The sequence below is a fragment of the Cololabis saira genome, chromosome 7 (assembly GCF_033807715.1).
Source record: "Cololabis saira isolate AMF1-May2022 chromosome 7, fColSai1.1, whole genome shotgun sequence".
NCBI classification, from domain to species: domain Eukaryota; kingdom Metazoa; phylum Chordata; class Actinopteri; order Beloniformes; family Belonidae; genus Cololabis; species Cololabis saira.
Window position 1 is genome coordinate 23,980,700 of NC_084593.1, and position 27,368 is coordinate 24,008,067.

The 27,368-nt window shown below is 42.4% G+C and overlaps 1 protein-coding gene across 1 annotated transcript in view; it reads right to left on the bottom strand.

Moving 5' to 3' along the window:
* Window positions 1–27,368, bottom strand: part of LOC133446932 (collagen alpha-1(XXIII) chain) — a 144,251-nt gene that overhangs the window by 116,086 nt on the left and 797 nt on the right. The window contains exon 2 of the mRNA XM_061725155.1: window positions 27,037–27,106. Within this exon, the coding sequence (XP_061581139.1) occupies window positions 27,037–27,106 (70 nt within the window). The remainder of the gene's footprint in view (window positions 1–27,036; window positions 27,107–27,368) is intronic.

Here is a 27,368-nt window from a genome sequence, read left to right on the forward strand (position 1 = left end):
ATATCTGTCGTTAATTAAAGTATAAACATCTGTTCTCTATTTCATACCTCAAATTCATTGTGATGTAGATTTCCTGAAATATTTTTCAATTAGACTGCTCAAAGACCAAACAGCCAAATATAGAGTGAGAATCTTGATGGTAACGGGAATTAGCTTTCTCTTAAACCCCACATACAAGGGGTTGCATGCCTTGTAAATGAAAAAAGCTCCATATGATGAGAGTCTGTTTGCAACAGCAGGCATGGAAAATGTATTAGTTAATTAAGCTTGGCCGTTAGTAAGTGCAGCACGCCGCTTAAGTCTTAAAAAGGGAGACTTAAATACACTCCCTCAAGGATACTTGTGCACTCCTTTAGTTTTCCCACTTATCACAGACAAGCACACGCAGGTCATTGTGAAAGGACATCCAGCATTCCCGATGGTGCCTGGTATCCGTGCCACGTTATTAAGATTTGCCAGTTTCTTTGCACCAAACACAAAAACACAGAGACGGTCGTGTGCAAACATTGGTACGCTGTCTGTTAATAGTGTTTGGTGCAAAAATCTCACAATTATAGTGGATGAGACATACACAGCAGCAAAGAACTTTTTTTGCTGCCATGCCATGATTTATTTAACAAAAATTAAGCGATTCTCCACGATTCAAGACCTCATAGATCCACTTTATCAGTCTCTCACATTGCGAGGGAAATTGTGAAATATTTTGGGTCATTCTTCTTTATAACATCGCTTCAGTTCATTGAGGTTTGTATGCATTCATTCAACTTTCTTAAAGCAAGATTTCACTTGGGATGAGGTCTGAACGTTGACTAGATCGTTCCTAACCTTTTGTTTTTCATCTCGCTGTCCAGCTTGTCCAGCTTTCCCAATTTGACCAATGTTACTCCGTTATACTGACGTTTATATCCTGTGGTTTGCAAGGAATTCATGGTCCACTCAATAACTGCAAGGTGCCCAGGTCCCGTGGCTACAAAACAACCTCAAATCATCAACTACATGTTTTTTCATCTGTCCATAGGACATTGGCCCAGGCATCTTATGGTTTGTAACTTTTGTGAACCTGCTTCAATAGCCTTATTTGGCTTCTGAGACATATGGAAGCTTTCTCCTGAAAACTTTCCAAACAAACTGTATTTGTTTAGTTTTTTTCTAGTTCTGCTGTAAGGAATTTAAATATTTGAGATGAGGCTCTGACACCTTTAGGTCTGTGATATAACTATTGGGATGTTTTGTATTTTTCTGAACATTGCACAGTCAGACTTTGGGGTAAATTAGCTGGCACGTCCCTTCCACGGACAATTAGCAATTTACTTGAATGATTTCTACTTGTGAATAGTGTTTTTCACTATAAAACATTGAAATCCAGATTGTTTGGATCAGAAAACTGGAGGATCCAGGTGTTTTTTGAGAGTCTGCACCTGTGATAAGCAGCACCTGGATGCAACTTACCCTCCTAAATTATATGGCAGCAGTACAGGGACGTTGACCCTATTTTAATTTCTGTGAAATAAAAAATGGAACAGTGGAAAAAAGTGGTAAGTTGTTGTTTGCACACACACATGCAAACGCGATTAAAAGAGAGAGAGAGAGTACTAACTTTTGGTCCTGACTCTACACACATAAACAGCCAGACACCAAACTAAATCCACAACCTGATGCTCTGCTCTAAGCTCTGGTACTTCAGTTAGATGTCACACCAGCTTCATATCTGTTTTTAATTTATTTCATCAGCCCCTCTCATTCACTCAAATTAGCTCAAAGCTCATATTGGATCTTAACGTGCTGATGCCCAACGCATCAAGTGACAGAGTGTTAAGCTGAAACTCTGGTCTAAATTTTACTGAATGTGATCTCATGCCTCGTGAAAGTGTTTTAATGATGTTCATATATTCATCCACAGAACTTCAGACTGCTTGTATGTCAGCAGCGTCTGAGGAGTAAGCCACCGGTGATTCAAATAAACACGGCGTCCAGTGTTCGATTTTAATCTGAAGTACTGTCTTGATTGATCAATAAATTCTGTTTGAATCAGATGGAAAATTATCCCCAATATTTGTTGTAGATATTTGCACTCAATTGACTGGTTGATGTTTTGTAATCTTTTGTTATTTTCTTTTAAATAATCATTTCCTCGCGCTCCCTTCAGCTCTTGAGATGTGGTGAGCACCAGATGACTTTTTATGATGTTTTAATACATAAAACCTTTGAATTTAAATAGTCTACTGTTATTTTCGCAGGACTGCGTGTGGGAGTGTACCTATTGCATGTGACCTATATCAACAAGAGCTTTACCCGTCAACCCAGAAGATGATAAAATAGTCTATATTTCAGCGCTGAGCCGAGCAGAGTCACGTTCCTGACAGACTCCTGCTCCGACTCTTTTTATTAAGACCAGCGAAAGAAAATGTCCAAAATACACATGTAGGTGTTTATATTTCAAAAGTAAAAAAAAAAAATAAATATATATATATATACACCTATTTTACCTTGTAGAGTTTCAGAGTTTGATTTCATTACAGTATCATTAAAAAAAAAAAAAAAAAGGTCTGTAAAAAGAAAATCTACCAAAATCTTGAACATTCCTATCAAATAATGGCTATTTATTCACTTATTTGTATTACTTCATTTTTATTTAGTTTGTCACGTAATGTTTTAACACATTTTCTTACATTAGCACTTTACAGAGCAACATATTAATTGATCAATCAAGAAAATAATTCTAGTAAAAATCAAACGCTGGACGGTGTTTAATTGATTTGAACAACTAAGGAGAAGCTGCTGACATGCAGTCTGAAGCTTCTCGCTCCACCGTCTCAGTTCTGTGGACGATTATATGAAAATCATCTTAATAAGTTCATGAAGCATGTGATTTAAACTGGAGTCCCAGCTTTACACCCTGTCATCTGATGCGTTTGCACTGTTGGGTATCAGCACATTAACATCTTTCATGAGCTTTGAGCTCAGTTGAGTAAATGAGTAGGGATAAAGAAATACATTTTTTTAAATTTTGATTAAGCTGGATGACGTCAATTTGTGTATTTTGTCTTGGAGCTGGATAATATCATGAAGGAAAGACGTCAGCAATGATCTTAGAGGAGCACTTGTTGTTGCCCATCAGTTTAGGAAGAGTTGAACATTTCTTTACACTTTAAAGTCCATCATCCCACAATAACAAAGATTATTGGAAGTAATTCAAGAAAGCAGCAAATTTTCTCAATTCTTGTCATAAACGTTACAAAAAAACCCAAACAGTTCAATCATATTGGAGGAAAAGTGTTGATTTTGATGTGTTTGACGAACACAGGACCTGGGCACCTTGCAGTCAAACGAGTCACACAGTCCTCTGTAGGTCAAAATATTCAGGGTCATAAAAATACCTGGAAAAAGATCAAAATCAAGGTTTTGTACTGATTCAAACTCCAGACCTTAAAGGTAGGGTAAGCGATTTCTAGATGACACCTCGTCTGTTGATATTTGAACAAAACATCAACAAAACACGCCCCATCTGCCCGACTGCATGTGCAGTAGCAATGTTCAATGCTGTGTATGAAGACCATGTTTTGTTTCGTTTTCCTTTATTTTTTCAACAACATAGTTCTAACTGTACCTCCTCACCACCTCCTAGCTGCCCGTCTTCACTTCACTGACACTACCCTGCCTTTAAACTGACTGAAATCCTTTGTTAAGAGAGTTACCGGTATGAATAAACAAATTAAATCTCAATAAATAAAAAGAAATCGGGAAAAAAGAAGAAGAATGGGCCACAGTTCCTCAACAACAATGTGATTGATTGATAAGATCTTGCAGAAAACAATAAGTCCACGTTAATTCATGGGGTGTACTTAGGTTTTCCCAAACAGTTTCTTCAATAGTTTTAACAAAACAGTATAATAAGTCATGCATTGTTGTTCACATAAAGCTGGATTTGTTACTTTATTTTAACATTAATTTCTGAAGTTTATGCACTGAAAAATATTACATACAAAACAATTGTTTAAAGGTCCAGTGAAATGCTTAAAAAAAAAAAGACCTGAACTCTATCTGTCCATTAACGTGTGTACCAGACTTCACAGGATAAAGTAACACAACTGTCCTGTGATTGTGTACGTGTTGTCTGTACCTTAGAGTATACAGGCTAAAAACAGGTGGTCCCACACTCCCACATTTTTAATATCATATTCTAATTTGATTTAATTTGCAAATTTAGCAAGATGAGTGCCTAAATGTGTATTTTGGACATTTTCTTTCGCTGGTCTCAATAAAAAGAGTGGAAGCAGGAGTCTGTCAGGAACGTGACTCTGCTCGGCTCAGCGCTGAGATATAGACTATTTTATCATCTTCTAGTTTGACAGGTAAAGCTTTTGTTAATATAGGTCACATGCAATAGGTACACTCTATTTAAGCTCTCAGGTTTTATGTTTTAAGGGATCATAAAAAGTCATGTGATGCTCACCATGTCTAAATCAGGGAAAATAAATGTTTTTTGGAACCCTTCAGAAAATCTAAAGACAGTTTATGATGTCTATATCTCCTCTTAACCCTTGGTTATTCATGCACTGCTTCTGTGTCTTGGGTAGTTTTTGTTAAATAATAATGATGCAGTGTAATTTTTCTATTACGACCTGACACGTGTGAGTGTGTAAACCACGTATGCACTTGAGGACACTTGAGATCCATCAGATTTGCTGAGCGATGAGCTGCAGTGCTGCAGAAAATGTTTCTTAACGAGAAATAGTTTCAAATCCACACAGAAAGTGATCTTCAGAGGGCATGTCTCCTACTCTCCGTAACACAGACAAAAAACAGGAAGCGGGACCGCTTAAGTGTTGATGTGTGATTTACCCTTTCAACTCCGACCTGCCTTCTGTCTCTATCTGTGCCCTAGAAACGCTCCAACCATGCCATCCATCCTCCACACCTGTCAGGGATTACAACCTCACAATTCCCAGGACCAGGTGCTTCCATTTCACACCTCCCACCATCTATCGCCACATCTATCTATACATCCCAGCGCGCTCAACGTTGGTCCGTGTATTACCAGCTGTCCGCTGAGGTGATGATCCATCTGCTCATCTTCAGTCTCTAGACATGATCATCGGAGCACATGAACTGTACAACGGGTGCACGTCGCATTTGTGCCCACTGTGCGACAATGGCAGAACACCTTGGCGAGGTTATGCAAAGCCTAAATTTAACGCTGCTGCTCTGATCCCTATAAAGCGGGGGGTTCATTAAAAACTATCAGAGGAATTTGGAGAGGATCTACTTAGCATGCTTGCAAGCTAACATGCGTGTCTCTGGTGACACATGTGGGCTATAAGGGGTGAAAGAGAGCTTATGTTTGGCAGATTTGTGGACACAAAATACTCTGGGGAGTGACACAATAGCCCCTTTCACACAGCCAGTTCGAGGCGGGAACGTTGCGCCTTTAAGCCGCCTCGCTGTTCTGTGTGAAAGTCACGGAGGCGGAATGGGGGGGCCAAGTGGCCCCACCAATAAGCCGGCAGCGGAGGTAGTCACAGAGCCGAAACGGGGTCTGTGTGAATGACACAGCCGGCATGCCGGCATGCCACTAGACGCTGACGCTGTCGTCACGCCTCTGATTGCGGAACGCCGGCATGCTGTGTGAATTTACAGACGGGAGCGGCGTTATGCCGGCGTTGTATGGTTCTGTGTGAACCAACAAAGGCGGCGTATTGGCAGGACTTCTTTACACCAATATTGCGGAATCTCTGTGTGAAAGGGGCTCAAGAGAGCCGCAGAGGAAATGAGTTGGGGGGAAAAAAGATACGCTTGCTAGGACATTATGGTCTGCCTGTGTTAACAGATGGGGGTTGAGTCAAAAAGAGCAAGTCATCCCTAAATAACAAAACCTCACACTCACTACTATGAGCAGTTTAATATCATCTATTAACCTTTGTGGATTGTGGTACCGAGATGGAGTACTTGGAGAAACCCACACAAGCACAGGGAGAACATGACCTAATAATAATAATACATAATCACCATTTCTGATATTTGAATGAGAATCCTTTGCAGTCAGTGACTGCCTAAAGTCCAAAGTCTGTGGATTTCAACCAATTCTGTTTTTCCTCCCTTCAAATGTTCCTCAGTAACTGAAAATCCTGATCTTGAGTTGCTTTCCTAGTGTGTTTAGGGTCATTGTCCATCTGCACTGTGAAGCAGTCCTATCAGTTTTGTAACGTTTCTGTTTGCGTGTGAGCGAAGAGTTTAGGCCTGTACACCTCAGAATTCATCCTGCGACTTCAGTCAGCAGTCACATTACCAATGAACTCATTCTACTCGCAGCCACACACGCCTATACCATATATATACCATACCATTTATATACTCTGCCATGTTTGACATGTGATGTGTTTTGCTTTGGGTCATGAGCTTTTCTTTTCCTTCTGCATATTTTTCTCATCCAGTCATTCTAGTATAAGTTGATGTTGGCTTCATCTGTCCAAAGAATCTGATTCTTGATGTGAACCTTCCCTATTCATGAAGCCATCACTTTATCGTAGAGTTTGACAGCGGTATGCCGCCTTCTCCGGAGTCATTTTGATTTCTTTTGATGTTGTGAAAGGCTTTTTCTTCACCAAAAAAGGATCATACAATCACTTCAGTGGTCTTCTGAGCTCCTCCAGACCTTTTGATGTTGTTGAGTATTTTGAGAATGTGCCAAACTGCTGATCTGGCCACACCCAAGGGTTTTACTATCATTTTTTTGTTTTTTTTTTGCATTCATGGCCTCCTTCACTTGCATTGAGATTTCCTTGGACTTCACATTAGAAGCTCAGGTTCAACAGCTGCCAAATACGAACCCAATGTGACATTAACTGATATTGAGTTAATATAACATGTCAAATGTCAGCAGTTTTCCAAATACTTTGGAGAGACCTTGAAAGAAGAGGTAATTTTCTTAAAATTACTGCAATTCCTTAACGTTAAATGCCATATTTATGTGAAACCTCTTAAATCAAAGCACTTTACCAGGTGCACTTCACAAAGTGGCCAGTGAATACATTTATCATATCGTATTGACGGATGAAGTGGGTTTGTGGCAAAAATGTGAAAACCATTTAATATTTCACATAAAATGTAATAAATATAGATTAGTACAGACAGGATACTGAAAAGAAGCTGTGTGTGATACTAGATGCTGAAGCCGCTTGCTTCCGATATCAGAGTTGATGTTAGGAACTCTGCCCACATTGTTATTTTGCCTGGTGAAATATGAGCTCCATGTGAACTTGCAACGTCTATCTTCAAATATTCTGAGTGTCTTCTGATCATAAGTGCATTTGAAATGTCTAAACTGAAAGATGCTCACTTGGTAACAGACAAAATAGTATAGAGAAGACATAAAATATTCATTTAAAAGCAATGGTGGCCTGAGGACGTGAATGATGAGCAAAATGAAGGGGCTGAGAGCAAGAGAAAAGGAAGTGAAGAGTGGAAAGGGAAGATCAACTCAGGTCAGCTGATGGTTAACAGCTCGTTGAGGATCATGTTCTACAGTGCTCTGAAACTTTTACTGTCCCCTTTTACAGAGGAGGGAGATGGTCTTAACATCTGCTTGGAGAGGACCAAGCAGAGCAAAGGAAAGTCAAGTAAAGACCCCCAATTAATGTAAAGAGGATGCCAACCTTCTGGATTAGCAGGTGTGTGGGCGTCAAGCAAAGTGCTGGCTGCCAGATCCCAGCGTGTCAGATCACGTACAGACACGTGCAGCTGAACATCTTGACTCAATCATGCCCCCCCCCCCAAAAAAAAGACCAGAGCGAATATCAGATAATAACCAAGATCGGGGCCATTGAAAGTGACAGACGTGGTTATCGCTGAATCTCCCTCTTTCAAACTGAGCCACTCAAGAAATCGGGTTGAAGTAAGACTTCAAGTGGGATTTACTTTAAGACACATTTCGTCTTTAATATACACTGACCACGGCAACGTTTCCTGTTGTAGATCAGTTAAGACTTTTTGATTTTAACCTTATTTATAAAATGTCAGAATACCGACCAAGAGAGATTTTTGGAGATTAGTTTTATTACTTTGTGTCAAATCAGACGTTTACATACACTAGCTTAATGGAGCTTGAGGCTCCTTTTAAGAAATGAGACTCTCTAGCGCCACCCTTCACCACGACGGCCGTCGGGGGTACTGCAGCCAACAGTGAAGCCGGCACGGGAGAACGGGGAGAACGCACATGCAGCATAATGTGACGTCACATCCGCAGCCCAGTGCGGGAAATTCGGGACCGAATTGCAGCACATTTTGCAGCACACAGCCTGTTCAAGGCAACGGAGAGATACACTAGAGGGCTCATTTTTTTGGGGTTGGAACGCTTCATCTGACATTATTACTAGAAAACTTAAAATGTATACAGATTTTTTTCATAAATCTTGCCACAATCCGGCCTCAAGCTCCTTTAATATTTGGTAGTATTGGCTTAAACTGTTCAACTTGTCTCAAGCGCAAACATTGTGTCAAGCGCTGCATGAACTTTGACTGACTTTTGGGCCCATCCCCTCCGACAGAACTGGTGCAGCCGGGCTAAGTTTGCGAACACTTTTGCTCATAAATGCTTTTCGGGGTCTTTGTAAGATTTTCTCTCGTCTTGAGGTCAGGGCTTTGTGACGGCCAATCCAATACCTTCACTTTGTTGTTCTAAAGCCACTTTCCAACTAATTCTGAGCTATGCTTGGAGTCACTGGAGGACGCATCTAGGTTAGAGATTTAACTTCTTTGGCTGTCTTAAGACAAAGGTGTCAGACTCCAGTCCTCGAGGGCCGCTGTCCTGCGTGTTTTAGATGTCTCCCTGCATCAACACACCTGATTCACATTAATGGCCATCAGCTTGTCATCACAGTCTTTACAAGTCTGTTAGCGACACATTTGTATCAGGGCGTGTTTAAGCAGAGAAACATCTCAGACATGCAGGACAGCAGCCCTCGAGGACTAGAGTCCCACACCCCTGTCTTAAGATAATGTTTCCTCATGATGCCATTTGTGAAGTTTTCCAGTTATTTCTGCACCAATGGATGTCACCACTGCCATACTTCACAGATGGGATGGAGCTCTGATGCCTGGAAGTTTCCCCTTTTCCTCCAAATATAACAATGATCATTATGTTTTAGTTTCAACACACTTCCTAAATTAAATGTGTGTCCCTATGTGCAGCTGCAAACTGTAATCTGGCTTTTTATGATGGTTTTGGAGCAGTGTTCTCTTGCTCTCTGGCGTTACTGTGGACAACGATACTCTTATCAGTTTCAACCAGCATCTTTACAAGTTGTGTTGTCGTCAGTCTGGGGTCCGTTTGTACAGTTTGTTCCAAAACATTTCCATCTCTGGGAAACAGAAGACATCACCTTCTTGAGCAGCATGATGCGTGTGTGCTGCACGTTTTTTCAACATACAGATGAACCAAAGTCCTTTAACATCTGGAAGTTGATGCTCCATGATTCTTTTCCTGATGTCTTGGTTGACTTCTTTTGATTTTCCCATGATGTTGTGCAACAAGGCTCTGTTATGTTACTGAATTGCTTTCATTGCAGAACCTTTTATATCCATATCTTAATACATCTTAGAAAGAAATGATCCCACCTCCATGAAGCATTCTGCTGGCCTGAAAGGTTGTTGGGTTTGTGAGTAGCCGTGGAACACAGCACAATAGTACATCCAATAATTTAAAAAAAATAAATCAACTTGGTCTACAACACCCACATAGCTAAGAAATACTGCGCCCCTGCCATCAAAACCTACAAATATATGCATATTTCATGCTTTTTTACTTCTTCAGCACCTCATAAAAAAAGAATCCACTTCTTTCCTTCAGACATTCAAAAGGATATTGTAAATGTCTCTTATTCTTACTGGAGAAAAGGCCCTGCTGTTCCTTATGACAGCCAGATGCAGGTTCTTTTGTTGAAAGCACATGTTACTGATGCTTTCCCGGAGCTGCCTGCCGTGTGCGAGCGAGTGTGCTTCAATAGGCCAAAGTCGCGTCATACCATGCACACATGGGCTGCATGTGCTAAATATATTTAATTGAAGCTGGAGCATCAGAGTGCTTGAAATATGCTCACATATTTGTGAGTGTGTGAATCAAATGTAAATGAAAAACATGATTGTGTTCACACTCACTCACCAACGCCCCCCTCCCACACACACACACACACACACACACACACACACACAGCCAACAACCCCCACCCTCATTTTGAATAAGATATCACTTTAGCCTGTCTCTCCTGAATCTATACAGTGTTACCACAATACCACTTCACATAGCACAAATGTAACTTACAGTATACTAGTCTGAAGAGCCAAATACCGCATGCAATCAAAACCAGCCGGGGCCTGGAGCTCAGAGCGGGCCTGCTACTCATGAAGCAGGCTGTTTTCCACACGTCAATCACACACAAACTACCAAAGAACACAGTTGTGTAGACGGGGGAAAGAGGGATAGACGATGGCTGCAGAGAGGAGAGGACAGACCTTTATCTCTTAGCGATGGCTGTAATGGTCTCCCTGTACATGTGCATATCTATCACATGCACATTTGGCAAGCTACAGGAATACGCATCTGTTTGTAAGAGTGGTTGTTTATGTTGTATCCATATACCCACTTGCACGACCCCCTGGGTTGAAACATGATGACTGTGCTCTCTAACCAAGTTAAATATGTTTGTTTTGTGCTACATTAGTAACATCTTAGTCCAACAACAGCTCACCTAACTCAGCTCATCTGCAACGTCTCCCACATCAACATGGGCCTCGGCTAAGAGCAGCATCAGAGCCTGCAGCAAGATATTCGTCTGAGGGGCCGGAGCCCTGTCGGTGTGTGTGTGTGTGTGTGGGAGACTGAGGGAATGATGAGTGACAGTTGGCAGGCCTCTGGACATTCCAACAAACTGAAAGACAGACGGGCAGGTGAACGGACAATGTCAGTCAAGTCATTTGATCTGCTGACCCCCTTAAACCAGCAGCGTCGACCTATTAAGAAGCCCATGATGCACAACTCAGCCCCCCCCGGTTCTTCCACTGCTCCCCCTTCTTCCTCAGGACTCTTCAGTGATGTTAAAGTGACTCACATCCTCTATGACTGCCACATTTGTGTGTCATCATCCAAACCAGGCCACAAGCTGATGCGCAGTTGTTCCCTGAAAACTGTTTCTGACCAAAGACGAGGAACATACTTGTTTATGTGATATGCAAAAATATACATTTTTTTTATAACATTTTTTTAATGTTTTATTTGCTTTATAAAGATGTGGACCGTGATAAACAGGAATGAAACAAGAGCGGCCAAACAAGTCCCACAGCTGTTTTTCTGGCTATGAAACAAAGCAAAGAAACTAAATGACAAATGGGTCTGGATTGCAAATGCAATATCTAAGATTTTCAATTTTCATATTCACACTGATTCAGATGGATGTAAATGAAGTCTAATCATAGCTCTATTGCAGATGTGTACTCCAACAACTGAGAGCACTTCAAATGTGTCGTTTGTCTTGGTGTAGCATCCCCTGCGAGTCCACCTTAAAGATACAATCTTTACAGGAACTATAGGTCACATCAGAATCAAGTCTACGTGGTCACCACCTACTGGAGCCAAAAACAGCCCAAATGGAGCATCTTGTACACCCACTAGTGGTGAATTAATTCACATAAGACAATATTACAACAGGCACAAGGTGAGATCAGTTTGTTTCCTTGGCAACTCATTTCATGGATACACATCTGAAAGAAGAATGATTGTGCTATTTTGAAAATGAATGGTTAAGATGCAGAAAGCATCACACAGTTAAGTGTATAAGTATTATTTTGTCTATTTTATTTTATGATTTTGCTTTTATACATGACCACAATGGATAAGAAATGAAACAATCAAGATGTGATCATACTGTAGGTTTTAATCTAAGGGGTTTAAGAAGTACCTCCATTTTCAGGGGCTCAAAAATATTTGGAAAAAGTGACAAAATTATAAATATAAAAGTTTAATGATAAATTAAAAGATTTCCAGTGTTCAGTGTCAAAAATTCATTTTCAATATTTAAAATTAAAAATGCATTTTCAATATGTGATGAAAATCTTTTGCAGTCAAAGGCCATGACCAAGTTCTGAGTCTCCTGGAAGGTAAAGAGCTTCATGGAGATTTCTGTTGACTGTAGATTTTGGGAAGAGGGTCGTCTTCGCCTCTGAAATGATTCTGTGATGATCCACGTCAGTCGTCCTCTGTGGTCCTCCAGACCATAGACATATATACGTAGACGCCGCATCGACTGGTTTTGCCCGCTGCTGCGATACATCGATGATGGGGCGTCTACGTATATATGTCTACGTATATATGTCTGTGTTCCAGACCTTTCCATGTCTGTGACCTCACTAGGGCTTTCTGTCTCTGTGAGAGCGTACCCAACCATTGAGCCACACCTAAGGTTTCTGCTCTCTCTTATAAATGTATCAATTAATTGACCTGTACAGTAGGGCTGGGCGATATATTGAGATTTTAATATATATCGATATATTTTCAAACGCGATATGGTATGAGACAATATCGTTTATATCGATTAAAAAAGAATATATATATATATATATATATATATATATTTTTTTTTTTTATGATTTCGATATAGCTTATTTTGTGACAAATTGAAATTGAAATGTTTTATTTGAGATTTGCACAAATGTTTTGTTATTTGCACAACTGTCAACCTCAGTGGAAAAGTCTGCCTGTTACTGTCTACATTGTATTAATTGCACAGTGTATTTTAATTTAATTGTTATGCAGGAAAGGGATATTTGTTTTATTTTATTGAAGAAGCATTTTTATTCTAGATATGCAGGCAGTTTATTTTTATTTCATTTGTTTTATACATTTTGATATTGTGCAGACCTCTGTTAATAAAGGTACCTGTGTGACATTTGGCACGTGGCTTTGTATTAAAACTGACTGTTTCTTTAAGGGTTTGCCTCAGAAAAAATGAAGCTAACAGAGATGCTATGCTATAATGCTTTGGGGGAAACCCCAATTATGGCACAGAAAAAATATCGATATATATCGAGTATCGCCATTCAGCTAGAAAATATCGAGATATGACTTTTGGTCCATATCACCCAGCCCTACTGTACAGAAGCACTTTCCCCTTGTTTTTTATTCAAACGGTTATAATATGTATTTATCTATTATTACAGCATCCAGAGTCCCTCCTCATCTGTGCCACAGTGTTGGTGATGGCAGTCTGATCTGAACGTGTGTGGCGGGGCTGTACGGGAGGTTGGGTATCCTGCTAAGCACAACACATTTGTTTCAGGTTTGAAGGTTACTGAAAGAGGGAGGAAGGGCCCCACCAACGCTGAAGGGTCAAAAGGTTTGGAGGTTATGGACACTAATGATGCTGTTTGGTGCTCGGCAGCAAACATCTTAATCTGAGCTGGAGAGTGAGTTCAGATCATTTGGGTTATTTGATCCCTGAAGTGTAGGTTGCACGAATCACAGAAGATCCACCCCAACTGCCTGTCAGCACCACAGACTATTTACAGAAATGCGTCTGGTTAAAATGACGGCCGAACGTCACATGGCGTAAATAGAAGCGGGCTGGCAACAACAGCTGTCTTTGTGTCACCATCCCAACTGGGCTAAATATATATGACAATCATTCCAAGTAAACACAGACTGAAAAGGTTTCATATTTCTCCTCCTGTTTCTTACATCCCAACCCCCTCATCGTCCTTCCACGTTTTCATTGAAATGGGCGAATAAAATACTTTTGCACCGGAAAGAAGGCCGTGATTCCTAACAGCTTCACTGTGCGACATCCAATTAAGTAGGAAGATAAGCACAGCAGCTCGGCTTTATCTTAACCTTGTTAAACAAGCCGACACACACATGTAAACTCAATAAGAAAATCCTGCATGCCTTCCTTTGAAAGGTCGGGTCTGCTGTCATGTCTGGGACACGGCTCGGGGGAAAACATGAAAGGTGATCGGCCAGTCTACAAGAGGCCAGTCTTCATGAGCGTAGCCCGGGAGAAGGAAAGGAAAGACACAGCGTTACTGGTTGAAGGCTGACCCCACTTCACCCAGATCCTGCGAGGAGAGGGGGAGGAGGACGGAGAAGATGCAGAAGAGGCAGTAAAGGGAAGATCGAGAGTGGTGACACCACACAGGGGGAGAAAAATGATCCGAGGAAACTCCAAACAAGAGGATGTTGTTTGAAAAATAAGATAATGGATGGCGTAATAGGCCGAGACCCTGGGCGGGAGTCGGGGAGTGACAAAATGCAGGGAAGAGATGCTGGGGTGTAAGGTAGGGGGATGTGGAGAGAACGGGGGAGAAACAGGGCAGCAAGGAGTTCGGAGGAATGCGAGATGGCTGAGGAGGGGGTCACTCCAGAAAGGTTTCCAGCTGCACTCCACTCAGATCTTATCTGGCCTTTTTTTACTTTAAATACACACAGAGGTTCCTCACCTTCCAACCCCACCAACGTCCTGCAGTCCATCCCTCTGCTCTCTTAAGAAAAGCTTCAACACACCTTTTTCTCCCTCACCTCCACTGTCCACAAACACACTCACACACACACAAGAATGTGCAAAAACAAAGACAGATTTTGATATTCAGACATTCAGGAAGTAAAAATCTTGGAAAGACGAGTATCTTGGCACCCAAGATACTTGGCGCTCAATTCACCGTCTTTGTCTTTATTTAAAGGGAGGAAACAAAATGCGCTTGGAGAGCGAATATGAACACTGAGTTCAAAAGTTTAGGCACCATCAGACCTAATAAAAGTCTCTGACGTGCTGTGCAAATTAATTGATGTCCCTCAAAAACAAATTGTCACATCTGTCTGATTTGATCAAACATCTGCCTCAAATAAATCACTAGAACGTTCTTTTGCCTAGAAATGTCTCTCCAAGACATCTGCTTGTTAAAAAAGGCCTTGCAGGTTCCCTGTATCCTCAATGTTGCAGGCAAAATGGGGTCCAGAAAACCAGATATCTATCTCACAAAAACTATAAAATAAAAAGATATTACAGACCTATTTTCTGGGAATTACAGTAGCTGGACTCTTGAGAGGAGGATGTTGACTCAGAGAGACTGGCAGCGATAAGAAAGAGGCCATAAAAATCCATGTGCATGTCAAATACATCAGATAAAATCCGAAATGATCACGGCTGTGAGCCCAAGTTTTCTTTCTGTTTCTCTTGTGTGACATTAAGAGAAGGCAAGCCGTGGAAAATAAAGAGAAAACAATAAAGCGCTCATAGAGGAGCTAGAATGAGCAGAGCAAAATGGATGAGTAAAAGTTCACAGGCGCACAGTCATCACTCACCCGAGACAAATCAGAGCTCACAACTACATCAAAGCAGCAGCAAACAGCAAATGAGATGTAGACAGAGAAAGCAGGGAAGGATTTATCAATGTGGGGCTCTGCAAGCATCCCTGCATTCAATCAGTCTGCAGGTGTTAGGCTGGCGTTCATCGGTTAAAGCCTCCACTATAAAAGAAGAAAGAAAAAAGTCCACTAACAGAAAGCCTACCTCCCATTTTGTTGCCTCACGCAACTCAAAATCTTAATTGTCCTCACTAATTTGTTCGGCTTCGGTTTTTTCCCGCCCGCGCCAGCTTTTTTTTCTTCTCCCTTTTCTTGAATGATGACATAAAACCTTGAGCCAATTCTCAAATTAAAACCACGTTAGAGAAAAACTTTGCTCCGGTGGTTTGGCTGCGACTCTCAACAACATGTTTTATGATGAGCAGCTTAATTTAGGTCTCCTTATTGGCCCCTTTGTGTGTTCCCTGCAGTTATAGCTATGTTTACATACTTTTGTGGTCTGAATGGCCAAACTCGTTGTTTTGAATATGAAAGGAATCATGTGGGACTTCAGGTCAGCGAGGGAGATCTGTACGCCACAACAGCATTCAAGTAATATCGTTTTAGCTTAAAATGAACTACAGTTGAATATTTGATTCCTCCTTTTATATCTCACGTATTGTATATTTTGAATTCCATTCATAAGAGTGGCGGTGTACACGTTCGTCTCTCTGACGCTCCCTCCCGCAGCTCTCAACCCTCTCAACTTATCCCACTCTTTGTCTTTGTTCCAAATCACACAATCAGAACCACATGAACATGAAAAAAACCCTCAAAGTAAATAAACAGGGGAAGAAAAGGGCTCCGCTCAGCTCCAGGAGTGCATTAAGAAGTATTAGCAGCGAAGGAAGGAGTGACAGCACTATAAAAATGTACACGAGGGTTTGAATGAGCGGCATCAGTCATTTTCCTGACGTGTGTCACAGCTGCGACTTCTGAAATGTGATACTGCTCCAGTAATTCTCAGGGCAGAGACAGAAATACACAAATATACGCTCAGTTAAGTGTGCACAATCATTAGATCCAATTTGCACACATTTGATGCTTCATCACCTTCGGTTTTCTGTCCAAACCCAGCTGTAGGTGCGCCTGCTGCCCTCGAACACCAGATGTGCAGCGAAAAGCAGGAGAGGAGATTACGGAGAGCCAAATTGGGATGCAAGGCAGAGAGCGAACGAGAGGAAAAAGATGGTAGATAGATTGTACACATGTTCAACCAAGATCATCCATGTGTAACGTGAGCTGCCTGGACATCTGTGATATACTCTCCCAGCTCCCAAAACGCACAGGACTCATTTCACTAGGATTCATGGGTGGAACAGCAAATATGCAGATAAGAAGTCCCTGCAGAGGAGATGGACTCCTGGATGGTCCGAGGAGGAACACACACATGAGAATTACAACACATGTGCAGGATGAGCCAACATGGAGGCCCACTCATACGCACGTCGCCACGAAAACGCAGATGCAGACAAATGTTTGCTCAGTATGCATAAAACAGATGGAGCGCCGATAAAGAGTTTCAACATGTGCGGCGTTCCGTTTTGCAGAAAAAGGCTCCTTCTGCCTCGCCTCCCCCATCTGTGCCTCCATCTGGCCCGTGTGGTTACGCAGCGAGCAGCGGCTGCAGCAACAGCCTCTTTTGACAGAAACTAAGCGTTTCAGGTTCACGGTGGCGAGTCAAGGTGTGTGTGTCCCCGCCGTGAGCTCATTGGAGCTTATTTAGTGCAATTCTTCACGCTGGTGCAGCAGCAAAGGCCTGTGAACCTGCACACATTCCCTCTGCACTTGCACTTGTAAAGTCTACTACAACGGCAGCACAACTCTCGTGTGGCATCCTTACAGTTTTGGTAAATCACCGTCTTCAAATCAGCAAAGAGAAACCCCAGACACGAGCGCCACGAGCCATTTCACACACACTCATGTTGATGGTTTAACAGCAGCTCCTGCGGTTCAGCGTAAAGCGGTAGATGTGTTTCATATGGCTGCAGACATGGGAGCGCAGCCTTACAGTCTGACAACTGAGGTTTTGTTCTTTGAGACGCTTGCGGCTCCTTCACTTTACTTTAACTAAAAGCACAAGCATTTTATATCTAATTAGTCTTTAATACGTCTTATTCTATCCCAGAATTGTAATTTGTGGAGCCTGTCATCCATTTGTGTGTTTTCCATCTTGCCAGAGCTGCTCCCATCTCTTGAGGCTATAAAATAGCTTCAGTGGAAGAAAACACCTGACGGACTAGCAACTGTGAGAATCTCCCTGCATCCTTTCACTGTCTGTAAACTGTGAGTATGTGTGTGTATGTGTGTGTGTGTGTGTGTGTGTGTGTGTGTGCATGTGTGGGTGAGATAACCATCTACAACCTCCCCCACCTCACTCCTGGCTGAACTCTGGCTTCATGTATACAAGCAGCGAACAGCGTGACCCGCTGTGGATGTACAGCAGCCTCAGGTTGACCCGATCCCAGGTCCTGCGCAACGCAGGCTCTGGTGAAATCATAAATACAGCCGAGCACAAAGAGGAAAGACAGAGCTGCACCCCGAGAAAAACACGGCCGATACATAAAGAGGAAAAAGAAAATAAGGGGTAAAAAAATAAAAATAAAAAAAATATATGGAATAAGTTCAAGCAGAGAGAAAAAACAGGCCGGACACATGGAAGTTCACCAAGGTGATAGTGTGAAGTTGTTGAGAGATATCTCCACTCCACGCCACCGTACCTTTGCTGCGTTGCTATGACAGGAAAACATGCAAAAGTGATGCTGAGGGCTTGCTCAAAAAGTTTTGATCCCAGTTTTACGATCCCGGCTATCATTAAAAGGGTGCTGAGTGAATGATGAGTCCATCCAGGAGCTTTTACACAAACCAGGAGCACATTCTGCACAGCGAAGCCATCTGGATCATCTACGTAGTGTTTCACACACCGTCTACGCTCCACATCTCCTAACGAGAGACGACTTTATAGCTGATTGCACCTCATGCCCAGAAGGGATGGGAAGATTAACAGCCTCCATGTTGGTCGGGGTACGGGGCTGCAGGATGAGTCCAAGTGCGTTCACGTGAGCCTAATCGTGCAGCTGCTTGCAGCCACGTTACATTCCTGATAAAACAACCAGGCTGGGAATGCCATAAACATCAACAGGGAACATCATTTTATTTTACCTAGTGTGGGCATCTAGACAGTTGATGTGGTTTGACGGATTATTGGCTGTACGGCGTTATCCTGCTCTGGAAGAGAGCATGATCAGGCTTTCCAGAGGATAGATGAATGAATAAACAGGTTGACTGCAGCGAGGAAAGAAACTGCTTGACCTCACGGTACTGTCAGCCACCTGGTGGTGTTAAAGAGTTTTCCTGCCCCCTCGTTAAAAGCTGCTCACCTTGTCACCTGCCACTTGTGATAATTAAAGACAACATCATAATCAGTTCCACATTTGCTGCTGGATCTGCTCATGAGCTCAAACAAGAGCTACTAGGCCTAACGAAACTCAATCATGTACTATACTCGAGAGCTTTCTAGTCTAGTCTTTATATCAAACTTGTTTTTGAAGAAATAAAAGAGGAATGAGCTCTTCAATGAATCAAACAACCTCACTACTGTACTAAGCCGTTAAAGGTTGGCAGTGATCTCACTTATTTCTTTAAAGTCAAGTGTTATGTCCACACAAATGTAAAATACAGATGTAACACGGACGTACGGAGGCAAACACATGCATGCGGAAAACAAAACAGTGCCCTGAATTTATATAATATTAGAAAAAGCATCTGCTGAGTTAACAGCTTCAGAAACACCGTGGATAATTCTGCGGTGACGCTCTTAAATCAATCCAAGACTGAAGAAATGAATTACGTCCCTGTGGTCTAACGCAGCATTTTGTGCTTTTGATGCTTCACTCTGGCCGACTGAAAACAATCGGTGCTTGGAAATCAAGCGCATCGCAGCACAAAGCATTACTGTATGAAAAGCAGCAAATCAAATGCTCTCCTAAATCTGCTTTAGTCTTTGTGCTATTGCATTTCACACGACTGATGCCTTTCTTTAAATAATTGTACATTTATTCAGCTGCAAATGATTAAGCTGCAGCAAATAAACTCAATCAGGCTGTCCTTGCTATATATATATATATATATATATATATATATATATATATATATATATATATATATCTCCACTCTGTCAAGAAATGCGTGAGAAGATAATTCAAATGTTTAAAAAGAATAGGCCACCTAACAAAGGAAAACTGGAAGGGATTTTGATACTTCTCCTTCTACAGCGGATAATATCATTAAACAATTTGCGGACTCTGGAGTAATGTCCCTGCATGAAGTTGTAAGGGAAGCACAGGAAGAATTGGACAAAACAAGCGAAACGCTCCATCGCTCGGTGTCTTCCGTTAAGTGTCATGATGTGGAGTGGGAGCGTTACAGCGCTCCCAAAGCTTCACTGTCTCAACTTTTTGTGGAACGAGTTGCAGGCCTGAAATGCGATGGAGCTGGTGATAAAGAACGTGAATTATGTCGAGTTCAGAGAGTCCGCAAAGAAGCAAAAGTCAAACATAGCCTCCGTATTTCCTGAGTTCTCCGACATTGCTGGAAAAACACAGTGTTATAAATATAAACATGCCCTCGCATAACTATTGTGCAACCGTTGGCTCTGCTTCCAGAAGGATCATTTCCCCTCTTGGCCAAGAGGTGACGACCGACAATTTGATTCTTAAATATAAACACGTGGATGCAAAATCATTTCTTCCATATTATACTCATAATGTGTTTACTCCTTCCCCAGCTCCGCCTGATTTCCCGACCGCAACGACTTCAATCAGTTCTGACAGCTTTTAAGACACTGTGTCAGCAGATTTTTGGTCCCTGGCATGAATCAGAACTCCCAGAACAGGATGAGTTTGTCTGCTCAGAAAGTTCCTTGTAACCGTTTAGTGTTTTATTTGTTCATTTATTTATATACTTCTATGGCACATCCTGGGTCTCGGTGGGCTCCTCTCAGTATTCCCGAGGTCGTGCTCGTGGGCCTACGTGGGCTGCCGACTGGCCGGCTCGTGTCCAGCTGTTTATTTATCAAACGGAAGAATGTCGGCCCTGCTGTTAAACACTGCGGTTCACAAAGTTAACTTTAATAAGAGTTCTGATGAGAGACGGGGAGGAGGGGTGGTTACTGTGCACAGGGTGGGCAACCCAGTGGTCAAGAGGGGCTACGCACACGCATACAGCTGTGCACACCTGGAACATGTTACCCCAGCTGCACTTTAGAATTCACAAATGTGTTTTATTGGAAATAAACTCATCACCACAGCTGACCACCACACGTCCGTCTTACGTAACAGCCTTGGTGGGACAAGTGACAGAGCTTATCTCAGTCCGCCTACACCAGATTAGCTGAATGAGAGGATTTTGAAAGACACCTCTGGAGAATAAAACAAAAGAATCACCACAAGAAGTCGACCTGATCTAGTCCTGTAAAAGGTGTGACTGATGGTCAACCTGCAGTTTAGTTACTTTTGCAGCAGATTCATTGGTCCTGAAAGGAAGACACAGTCCCCGAGACGTGATCACGCTCCTTATTTTTACAATTTCTGCATGACGGGAATTTAAAAGAAAAAAAAAAGATTGCAAGTTCAACCCGCTGGCCGTGCTGAACCAAAGACATGAAGTGCTGTAACGAAAGCAGTTTTTGCAGCTGCCATAGACCCCACAACTAAACAATAATAATATACACAATGCAGTGATGTGACACCTCTGAAGAGTTGAGACATGAACATCAAAAAGAAAAGTCAGTGGTTCATCTTTGAACATCTTGCAGGTTAATTGGCAACAGGTCAACGGCATGATTGAATCCAAAGAGAGAATCTTAGACAGGAAGAGTCTCTTTGAAGTACAGAAGACGGGGGTTCAGCAATTGGATAAATTGTTTAAGTATTTCAGAATAATATTTCTTATCTTTCTTTGAATTTTTTGTTAGCTACAGTACAAAATATCATCAAAAGATTGAGAGAATGTGGAGAAATCCCTCTGTGCATGGGACCATGCCTGCCTGCTGCCCAGACCTTTCATCAACATTTGGGACATCATGAACCGCTAAATATGATAAAGAAGACCCGGGACTGTTGAGCAGCTCCAGTCTTGACAGAAATCTGACAGAAATGGAGCAGCATTCCTCTCTCAAAACTCCAGCAACTGCTCTCCTCAGTTACCAGATGTTTACAGGCTGTTTATAAAAGAAGAGCATTTGAGAGATGTTGCCATCAAATTTAAATTTACTTCATGTTTCCCGTGCAATGATACATTTCCACAGTTTAAACATATTGTATGTCATCTGTTTCAGTTGGGAATAAAATATGGCTTATGACACTTGTGAGTTATTGCATTCTGTTTTTATTTAGATTTTACACCGTTTCCAAGTTAAGGGGAGCATGTTGAACGCGTTCACGTGAAAACTAAGCCGTGGATTTACTCGTAGCCAGTGCAATTCAGTCATAAAGTGGAATGATTTATCCAGAAATCTCTCTTGAACCCACAACTACAGCTCAGACAGAAGCTTCAGCAATAAAGACACAGCCGTCTCCAAACTAAATATCTCCAGTTATCCAAGAAGCAGCATCCCCAGTTCCTCCTACAAATAAACTGAGCACCCTTAAGCCATCTAAAACCTTCCAAATAAGAACAAGATATCAAGAGGAGGCACTCAGTTTTTATTGCCCTCTCACAGTCACCAGAGGAGAACTGCAGACACATCAGCTGACGGAGAGATGTAACATGAGGAGACACGGCGGACACAGCTGTACGTCGGAGCTGCTGGATGTTTGACAGCGTTGTCTTTAGGATGTGATATAACGCTAAATACAAAGCAAGAGAGATGGAAGGAAGCCACAGGTAACTTCCTTCCAGATAATGTTCATCAACTTGACACAGATGAGTTACTCGCTGACACAGTCAAGGCAGCATTATTAATGGTTTCCACTTTTAAAATACAGAAACAGATGACTTTGGATGAAATGGATGCAGGATTCTTAAAATGTGCGCTGTAGAAAAAGCTCCCAGAGACCAACTCTAATCTGCAGGTAGGGTCAATGCACGAGCATGAAGAGACACCTGACTGTGCAGCAGCAGCAGGGCAGAGTATTCTGTAGTTTAAAGATTGTATATTTTGCTCCCAGGTTTGAAATCCCTTCTTCCCCTGCAGCATAAAGCAATAAGCCTCCTGGATTCTGTGTCACAGGATACCGCCTTCATAAATGGCTTCATACACCGTGAATTTAAAGCAATATGCTTAGTCTCCACAAGACACGCACTAAAGCATGTGTGCGCAGACATCAAAACAAACGTACTGCGGCAAACACACACACACAGAGCTAGGTATTTCCTTTGGTCCGACCGGCATTTAATGTTCTTGAAACAAATCTAAAAGGCCATTTATGGAAACAAATTTCCTGCAGTTATTGTTTTAAAGTGGTCATTAATGGATCTTATATGCCGCCCAGTATGTATTCTTCCTTGGGCGATAGCTTGTAGGGCTATAGGTAGCTGTAAGCTTCCTGTCTGATTTATAATGGCTTTAAAAACAGAACTGTGCCCTGGGGGATGTTGACCCCGGTGTGAGGCTCTGGCTCTCTGGATCCGCTGGTGAGGGAGAGCGTCACAAGGGAGAGGTTGATCCCCAGATGGGTCGGCTAACACCAGCAAATGCTGTCGGATTGCTTCCCCAGAAAAGAGGCTGCAGGCCGCAGGGATGTTTAACGATTATCTCCCACATATACAGGATATCAGAGACACTATAAAACACAGAGAGCTGTACTTTTCCCCTTGCTGGTCTGTGTGCATGTTAAATAGGACCCTGTTTTTAGCATGCTATTTGAGTTAGGCCACGTTTACACGTAGCCGGGTATTTACAAAAACGGATATTTTCCCCTCTACGTTTTCAAAAAAATCCTCGTTTACACGGACCCGCATGAAAACGCTCTTAACGTCATGCAAGCCAATCAGAATCCTGGAAAAACATCAACAAATGACACGTGTGTAACTTCCAGTTAAGGCTGATTTATGGTTCCGCGTTACATTAACGCAGAGCCTACGGCGTAGGGTACGCGGCGACGCGCACGTACCTTGCGCGTCGCCGCGTACCCTACGCCGTCGATTTAACGCGGAACCATAATTCAGGCTTCATGCTGCTGGCTGACGCGCTCACAGGCTTGAATGAGCAGGAGGCTGGACGGGGAGGGGGAGTTACTTTTAAGTGTGACTTTAGAATATTAAACAGGTAAAATACAAGAAAATATTGACGGTGGCCAAACTAATTGTAAACACAGGTCGCACACATGACGCTGGTGAGTTTCTGGTGCATAATGTGACGTTCTGAAGCTTAAATCTCCGTTTTCCTCCGTTTTCCTCCGTTTAGACGCAAACGGGAAAACGGAGTTTTTGAAAATCTCCACTTTGGCCGGAGTTTTCAGAAATGATCGTTTTTGGTGACTTTGACCGCCGTTTCCGTGTAAACGAACGGCCAAAACGCATGAAAACGCCTCCGTTTTTGTAAATACCCGGCTACGTGTAAACGGGGCCTAACACATAAACACAAGCACACAAATATGGGGGAGGGCAAGGGATGCAGAGCCTGTGTTTAATGTGCAAATGAGCCCTTATCTGATGTAAATTGATCTGACTGCACAGCAAGAAGCCTGAACTCTTGGCCTCATATAAACCGAGCACTTTGATACGCTTTTCAGTCAGAAAGAGGTCGGGCCTGATTATAATAAGGTCCATCTGAGGCCTTGTAACAGACTAACACACTACAGCTGATATCCTGTAATTGATCATCAATAAACAAAACAATAATTTAAAAAACGGTTTAATCAAAAGATTGATTCCATGATTTGATAACCTTAAAGAATTTCCAAAAGCCAATATCTTGTAACTGATTGTTTTCTCCAACCAGCTGTCCAAACTCCAGGAACTAAGGTTTTCAGACACACACACACACACACACACACACACACACACACACACACACACACACACACACACACACACACACACACACACACACACACACACACACACACACACACACACACACACACACACACACACACACACACACACACACACACACACACACACACAGCATCAAATCGTCACAATGGGGAAGCTGTAGCTGGTGGATAATGGTGAGCAGACTTTGAACTGCCTATCTGGTATCAGAGCTGTTAAGAAGTCTTCAAATGCAAGTGGAGGAGATGAGAATACACACATACACACCCTCACAGAGGATACAAACAGGCTGCATATGATTCTGATTACTGCAGGCAACATGGAGGTGTGCAATGCATGTCTGCATGCATGAATGTCTGCGTAAAAGGCAAACTATACGTGGTGTGTGTGTGTGTGTGTGTGTGTGTGTGTGTGTGTGTGTGTGTGTGTGTGGAGTTGAGTGAGCTAGTGGGTGTTAATTGCAAACACCTGAAGCTTGTAAGCAGAGTTGCTCTCAGCAACAGTTTTCCTAAGAATTTAACGACTGCAGTCACTGCAGATGGGAGGACACACGAGCTGAGAGTTACTCCGGTCAAAGTCTGGCTTTGACGTTACTATTTAAGGAGAACGTTTCCGCTAGTACTCCACTGTCCATGTCAAGGGTTTTTAGCCCTGATGGCACTCAAGATTTTTACATTGTTAGGGAGGGGAGGGAATGAAAAATTCAGCATCATCATCATTTCCAGCGCTGCTGCAGAAGTGCTGCCCCCTGTTGGCGACCTCGTCCCAATGCAAGCTGAAAGGTGAGCACCCCTGGGGATGGAGGGCATAGCTTTCATAGCAGAAATGCCACTCATGGACGCGTGGTAGTTGGGCTCTCACACACGCACTGGCAGCAGCGCCTGTGCCTGTGATCACACTGGTAACAGATTCAAGTTTCAGGTGCTCGGTGTTGCTGCTAAAGGGACAGGAGGGTCTCTTGTTACAGAGTCGTGTTGGGAGACGTGTCTCCGTCGGCCCTTCAAAGGCTCTGGGAAAGAAACGCCAATGCCTGGGCCCTCAGACAGCCGCCAGGGGACAGTGATACGAGCTGTAAACTGCCTCACAAGGATACACATGGAGCCTGGGCACAGTCTAAATACATGCCAATTTGCATACTGCAAACCCAAATAAAAGTCATGGACAGCCACTAAAAATACAAAGTTTATTGAGTGAGAACTATGTCTTTAGAAATAAACACATTTTATGTAGAAATCTTATGAAGTATATATTGAGCAATGTAAGCGCCATGGACCTGACAAAAAAATATGTCCACAGGCATTCGATTGCATCAATAAGCAACAAAGCCTTTTGTTTCAGCAAAGACAAGAAAACCACATGTCCAGACCAGAAACTGAAAAGAGAAGACTTTAAATAGACCTCAGAATAGCTGCAATGGGATTGTATTTCAGTGCAAAGAAAAAAAAACACAACAGTTGATTGCTCAGCAGTTCTGCGAAAAGTGACAACCGAAAGCAGCAAAATACAGGCTTCAATAATGTGATGCAATAAGGGAACAGAAATGAAAATCATATCAAGTACAATGCACATTAATCCTAATCAGGAAATCAATACTGTTCATCGGATTTAAGTGATGCTGAGTTGGAACTACTGCGAAAAAGAAAAAGCCCCGACATGAAACAACAGTATCGATGTAAGCTTTTACCATCGTCACTGTTCCATCGGACAAAAACAAACCACATGGTCAAACTGGAAAACAGACTCTTTTGACAGTGAGCCAGAAATTCCCCTTGTGAACACTTTCACCTTCTCCTGTTTCTGCAGAGTTATTCACACCCAGAGCTGTGGGGAAAGATGGGAAGAAGAGGCTGGCGGGAAAAACGTCCCCAATCTTCAAATACTCAGATTGACAAAGAGAAACCAAATATGTCAAAGCAGAAACAACACAATCTCCAAAGAGTTGGAAATAAAAAGAAAAAAGGAATTGTTTGATTGTCAGCTTCATTAACCACACACACACACACGCGCACACACACACACACACACACACACACACACACACACACACACACACACACACACACACACACACACACACACACACACACACACACACACACACACACACACACACACACACACACACACACACACACACACAGGTCAGGTAAATGTGGAGCTGGCCAGCAGGTGACTCAGACTCACGCTCACGCTTCACCCGTATGCGTGGGCTCCCCCCAGCAAGTAAACCATGCTAAACAGCAACTTAACCCCTAATAAAAGAGATAGGATCTTTCTTAAATTCACAGTAACATGATGTGGATCACACACTGCTCTCCACCCCAGGAACTATCACAAGCCCTGTAATGAACACCGCAGGTCAAATGTGGCCAATCTTGGCACACAGCTGCTCCATCTATGAAAATGAGCATCTCCAACTGACACAAGGTTGCAGGGCAAAAGCTAAACATCCCAAACCCAAACTCTTCCCCTGAAGTCACACCACGAGCCCCGAGCAGGCTTGGGGGTTCAGTTCAGAAGTTCAGTTCAAAAAATAAATAAATAATACAAATACAATCTGTTAGGATAACTCGGTACTGAATTGTTGTGTGTTGGTTGTTCTTATTTATAGGTTTTTGTAAGTTTTGGCTATGAAGAAGGGAGACAGGTACCTGGAGGACAGGAGCACTCTTGGCCAACATCCCTAGCTGTCCGCAGTCTCGGCATCAGATCTACAACTTTCTGCAAACACAGAGAGCAAATTCCATTGCAAGAGATGTACAAGGTCATTCGCATAAATGGTGCATGTTCTCACTTCACAACATTGGAGGTTGTTCGCATTACTGCGCATGCTTTCCATACGTCTTATTTTTAATTTAATCTTTTCTAATTGAGTAAACAGAAATAATCAGGCAGAAACTGTTAATCCTCCAGATCACATTTCTTTTTCTATTGCACATAAATTGATGTCTCGGTGGATTTGTCACCACAGGGCGCACCTGCG